Source organism: Delphinapterus leucas, chromosome 1, assembly GCF_059928025.1.
Source record: "Delphinapterus leucas isolate spDelLeu-1000000601 "Yukka" chromosome 1, BTC_Dleu_Yukka2, whole genome shotgun sequence".
NCBI lineage: Eukaryota > Metazoa > Chordata > Mammalia > Artiodactyla > Monodontidae > Delphinapterus > Delphinapterus leucas.
Window position 1 is genome coordinate 75,666,786 of NC_143129.1, and position 6,000 is coordinate 75,672,785.

Consider the following 6,000-nt stretch of genomic DNA (forward strand, 5'->3'; position numbering starts at 1 on the left):
GCTATAGAGAGATTTTCCATGAAAAGGAAGAGTCAATCAATCCAGCAGACTTCATCATTGTCTTATTTAAGAAATTGCCACCACCACCCCAACCTTCAGCAACCATCACCTTCATCAGTCGGCAGCCATCCACATCCAGGCAAGATCCTCCTCCATAAAAAAAAGATTAGGACTCACTGAAGATTCAGGTGATGGTTAATGTCTTTTTAGCAATAAAGTATTTTTGATTCAGGTATGTACATGAATACATTGATTAATACATTAATTAATGCTACTGCATTAATAGACTACAGTATGGTGTAAACATAAGTTTTCTATGCGCTGAGAAAGCAAATAAATTGTGTGTCATTCTATTGCAATATTTGCTTTATCACAGTGGTCTGGAACTGAGCCCATAATATCTTCAAGGTATGCCTGCACTGGAATGCAAACAGATCAAATACAAAGGCTGACATATCAGGCACTCAGAAATGCACATGCTCTTTTTTTTTTTTTTTTTTTTTTTTACTTATTACAAACTTTAATTAAAGCCTATTCTCTAATCTGACATTTAAGTGAAATAGTAGATATAAAAAATGTCTTTACGATTAAGTGTTCTCCCCAAAATCTCTTTTGTGACTGAGGTTGTAAAAACTCTTATACTGTAATTTTGCTCCCTGCCATTCATCATGATGGTGCTTTTAGTGCTCTCTGGATTTCTAGTCTGTGTATAGATGCCTATGTAGGAATAAAGGACATCAAACTTGGAGTACTTAATTGCAGTTAATCCCATAGGACCCAATCATTGCACAAAACATGTGGAATCAGCTAATGTCGAATTTGCTTATTACTGAAGAGAGTCAATGTGGAACAGAGCTTGCTTGAGTGGATGATATTGATAATTTTGGACATGTGCTAAATATCTTACGTAGATCTTCTCATTTAATTTTCAGAATAACCCTATGAAGTAGCTACTCTGATGATCCTTTTTTTTTTTTTTTTTTTTTTTTGCGGTACGCGGGCCTCTCACTGCCGTGGCCTCTCCCGCCGCCGAGCACAGGCTGCGGACGGGCAGGCCCAGCAGCCGTGACTCACGGGCCCAACCGCTCCGCGGCATGTGGGATCCTCCTGGACCGGGGCACGAACCCGCGTCCCCTGCATCGGCAGGCGGACTCTCAACCACTGCGCCACCAGGGAAGACCCCCCCTTTTTTTTTTTTTTTTTTTTAACATCTTTATTGGAGTATAATTGCTTTACAACGGTGTGTTAGTTTCTGCTTTACAACAAAGTGAATCAGCTATACATATGTATATATCCCCATATTCCCTCCCTCTTGCGTCTCCCCCCTCCCACCCTCCCTATCCCACCCCTCTAGGTGGTCACAAAGCAGCGGGTTGATCTCCCTGTGCTATGCGGCTGCTTCCCACTAGCTACCTATTTTACATTTGGTAGTATATATAAGTCCATGCCATTCTCTCACTTCTTCCCAGTTTACCCTTCCCCCTCCCCGTGTCCTCAAGTCCATTCTCTATGTCTGCGTCTTTATTCCTGTCCTGTCCCTAGGTTCTTCAGAACCATTTTTTTTCTCTTTAAGATTCCATATATATGTGTTAGCATACGGTATTTGTTTTTCTCTTTCTGACTTACTTCACTCTGTATGACAGTCTCTAGGTCCATCCACCTCACTACAAATGACTCAGTTTCATTTCTTTTTATGGCTGAGGAATATTCCATTGTATATATCTGTCACATCTTCTTTATCCATTCATCTGTCGATGGACACTTAGGTTGCTTCCATGTCCTGGCTATTTTATTGTAAACAGAGCTGCAATGAGCATTGTGGTACATGACTCTTTTTGAATTATGGTTTTCTCAGGGTATATGCCCAGTAGTGGGATTGCTGGGTCATATGGTAGTTCTAGTTTTAGTTTTTTAAGGAACCTCCATACTGTTCTCCATAGTGCATCAATTTACATTCCCACCAACATGCACATGCTCTTTGATCTTGCCATTACTCAGACTCTCAATGATATATCCCAATCCTTCCTTCACAGCATGGTGCCAGGAATAACTTTTGCCCCTTTCTTCCACCTTTCTTTCCAGTGAGAACTTTCCCTTCAACTCTTGGCATTGAGTACACCTGCTCCTTCCTCTCTCTTGTTCTCCAATAACTCCTGCCTGTCCACATGCACTCACGCTGGGTGCAAGTGCATATCTCATTTCAGGGTTCTAGCCAAGAATTGGGGGTGGTGACTCAAAAGACAGGAATTCACTAAAGAAGATAGGTGAGAGTGGGAGAAGAGCCCCTCAGACGGGAAGAGAAAAAGGGAGGCAGCCCATAGCAAGGTGACACAGTGTGAGTGAAGGGGGAAATGTATAATCAGGGTCATCTCATTGTTTATCTTATCTCTTTCTTCTTCAAGGTCACCAAGCCCAGGAAAAGCAAGGAACAACCATTCAATCCTGAATCATATATGGAAGCCTGATTATAGCTGTTCTTCTAAAAACCTGGATGTCATTAATATTGATGTTTATGGAGCTAAGATCGAAGTACAGAAAAAAAGTATATATGTATACATATGGTTGAAATACCACAATATGTATCCTAGCCATTAATTCTTAGGAATGGGGTGCTTTGCATTTTTTTATACTTTTCTGTACCATCTCAATTCCTAATTTTGCATCTATAACTTTTATAATTTGGAAATAATAATAAACATGATTTTTCCTAAAGACATGCCTCCCTAGGAGTCTAGTTCATTGCTTAAAAGCAAATAGTCTGTGGGCTGCAAATCAGATAGGGATACTTAAGACCCAAGCAATATTTGGATTTATACTTTGGTTGTGATCTTTACAGAATATAACTCTGGTAAAGAATGAACAGGTTGAACAAGCTGTGCCCTGCTCAAAGAAACCCAAGAGGAAGCCAGACCAGCTGAAATCCAGTCTATGCTTCAATTGCCAACCCCTATCCTAGGGTGGAGTTGCTTTAGTCCAAAACAATGATATCTTTTCAGAATTCATCTCCTGGAGGGGCCATAATTGGGTAATTTGTGTACCAAATAAGGCAGCTTCTGATGATTTGCATGAAGTCACTAGTATATGTTGGAAGTAATTCTAGCCCTGTCTGATGTGAAATAACTGGTTCCACTTACTTATTCAGGTACTAACAGGTAAGTAGCTCTGCAGCTATACTTCCTGGTTCTCACATGTGTGGATCCTATGAGGAAGTTGCTCCAGGCAAAGACTTGCATTAGGCAAACACTGACGAATAATTAATTTAGTTTAGAGTACAATGGCGGAAAGTAGATAGCTAACACTGAAATTTACAATGTAGTTTTTTACATGTATTTTATTGAAGTAGAGTTGATTTATAGTGTGTGTTAATTTCTGCTGTACAGCAAACTGATTCAGCTATACATATGAATGTATTCTTTTTTGTAATCTTTTCCATTATGGTTTATTACAGGATCTTGAATATAGTTTCCTTACAGTGTATTTCTTGATCCCATACTTGGTACCTGGTGTTTTGCAATTATTTTGTGTCACTTAATCTTATATTAGCTCTAGAGGGTTGATAGTGTTCTTCTTTTCACTCCCCTAGTAAGAAAAATAAGGGACAGAAGGTAAGATCATGTTCCTAATGATTAGAACTGTTCCATCATAACAAGAATTTCCCTCATGACACTTTATTGTCAAGGCTTCCTCCAATCCAAGCTCCTGGTAACCACTGATATAGCTTCTTAACTTAAACTTTTCCCTTTTCCAGAGTTTCCTAAAATAGAAGTTAAAATGTATATAGCATTTTGAGTCTGACTTCTTTCACTTAGTATAGTACATTTAAGATTCATCCATGTAGTTGTGTGTATCAGTTTATTCCTGTTTATTGCTGCGTAGAATTCAATGTGTGGACCCACCAAAGTTTTTTTATCCATTCCCCAAGTGAGGAGCAATTGGATTGTTGACACTTTGACATATTCACAAATAAAACTGCTGCAAATATTCCCACGCAGATTTTTGTGTGAACCTGTGTTATCATTTTCAATGAATAAAAATCTTGGGGTGAGACTGTTGGTTCATATGATAAATGTATTTCAAATATATAAGAAATTGCCGGGCTTCCCTGGTGGCGCAGTGGTTGAGAGTCCACCTGCCGAGGCAGGGGACACGGGTTCGTGCCCGGGTCCGGGAAGATCCCACATGCCGCGGAGCAGCTGGGCCCGTTAGCCACGGCCGCTGAGCCTGTGCGTCCGGAGCCTGTGCTCCACAACGGGAGAGGCCACAACAGTAAGAGGCCCGCGTACCGCAAAAAAAAAAAAAAAGAAAGAAATTGCCAAACTGTTTTCTAAGGTGGCTGTAGCATTTTTCATTCCCCTGAGCAATGTGTGAGAATATCAGTTGCTCTGCATCCACCTCAGAGTTTAGCATTGTAAGTGCATGTTAATTTTAAAAAACAAACAAAGAAACTGTCCAACTTTTTTGCCAAGTTCTGTACCACTTAACATTCTTGCCACCATTGCATGACAGTTCTACTTCCTCCTCATCTTCATCAGCCCCTGGTATGGTCAATCTTTTTAAATTTTAGTCATTCTAATTGGTGCATAGTGGTATCTCACTGTAGTTTTATTTTGCATTTCCCTAAAGATAAATAAGGTTGAGCATCTTTTTATGTCCTTATTTGCCACCTATGTATTTTTTTTTGCCCATCTTAAAAATTCAGCTGTTTGTTTGCATAATACTGAGTTTTGAGAATCCTTTATAAATTCTGGGTACAGGGTCTTTAGTGGCTATGTGACTAGCAAATACTATGTCTCAATCTTTGGCTTGCCTTTTCATGATTTAAAGGTAACTTTTGAAAAGACATGTTCATTTCGGTGAAGTTTAAATTATCAAAAAATTTTCTTATGTATATTTTTTTAATGCTTGGGGAAAAAATCAAAAGAAGAATGTGGCACATGAAAATTATATCAAATTCAAATTTCAATGTCCACCATACAGTTTTATTGGAACACAGACATGCTCATTCATCTATGGATTGTCTATGGCTCCTTCTGTAGCCAGTGCAAGGTTAAGCATCCGTAACAGAGACTCTAGGACCCACATAGCTTAAAATATATACTATTTGGTGCTTTACAGAAAAATTTTGCCAAGCCCTCTTTTGGAACCTTAGTGGTCTTCTAGTGCACTTAAACATAAGAAAAAAGTAAATTTTATATTAACTTCATTTTTCAGATTATCTGTGAGGCTGACAATCTTTTCATGCTATAAATCTTTCATATGTGATTTCCTGTGAATTTGGTTATTTTTACTCATCTGTATGGAACTGTTTATCCAGGAATTATCCCATTCTGACTAGCCTGGGTTTGGGAAGGAACCTGTGTACTGCTGCTCTCCAGTAACTCACAGTCTGATTGAAGAGGCTGTCTGTATTAGGTATTCTTCAATTAAATGCTGTTTAGACCAGTTGATCTGAATTGATCCATTTCATTTCAATTTTTCACCTTAATAACCTGGATGGAGAAAACATATACATAGTCTGAGATGAAGTTGATCCATTACCCCTTCAATGCTTCCACTGTCCTCCTAAAGTGCATCTTTCTTTTCTTCTCATAAAATCATCTTCTTTCCTTCCTCCTAGTACATTGTTCACTCTTGAATCACTCTTCTGAAGTTAAATCTGGCTCGAGATATACACTCCTACTTAACAAGGTCACATATGCCAGTGTCTCAAGTCTCCACCCCACTCTTAAAAAGGGAGACAGCAGCCAGTGCAAACAAAGCTAAGAAATGGGGAAGAGGACCAAGTAGTGGCAGCAAGATGTACTGGTATGAGGGAGAGATGAAAAGTCAGCAGTACGGGTTTATCCTGACTCAATTTCCCTGGACTATGGTAGGTGCAAGGAATTGACTTTGAGAAATGTGTCCTCAAGGTATACCTGGTCTGTGTCTACTTTTATATACCTCTTTCAGAATAATTTGTCCAACTTTGGGCAAACCGCCTGCATTAGACTTAGTGTTGAA

At 39.2% G+C, this 6,000-nt stretch overlaps 1 protein-coding gene across 4 annotated transcripts in view; it reads left to right on the forward strand.

Moving 5' to 3' along the window:
- LOC111166992 (interferon-activable protein 203) overlaps positions 1–2,712 on the forward strand; it is a 37,569-nt gene extending 34,857 nt beyond the window's left edge. For 3 of the 4 annotated variants that reach the window (XM_022559334.3, XM_022559332.3, XM_022559333.3), the window contains one exon: positions 2,403–2,712. In XM_022559334.3, coding sequence (XP_022415042.1) covers positions 2,403–2,465 — 63 coding nt within the window. In that variant the 3' untranslated portion in view covers positions 2,466–2,712. Of the gene's footprint in view, positions 1–932; positions 1,241–2,402 lie in introns of all 4 variants that reach the window. The other variant, XR_016393547.1, reaches the window with a different exon arrangement.
- Positions 2,713–6,000: the final 3,288 nt, after the last annotated feature.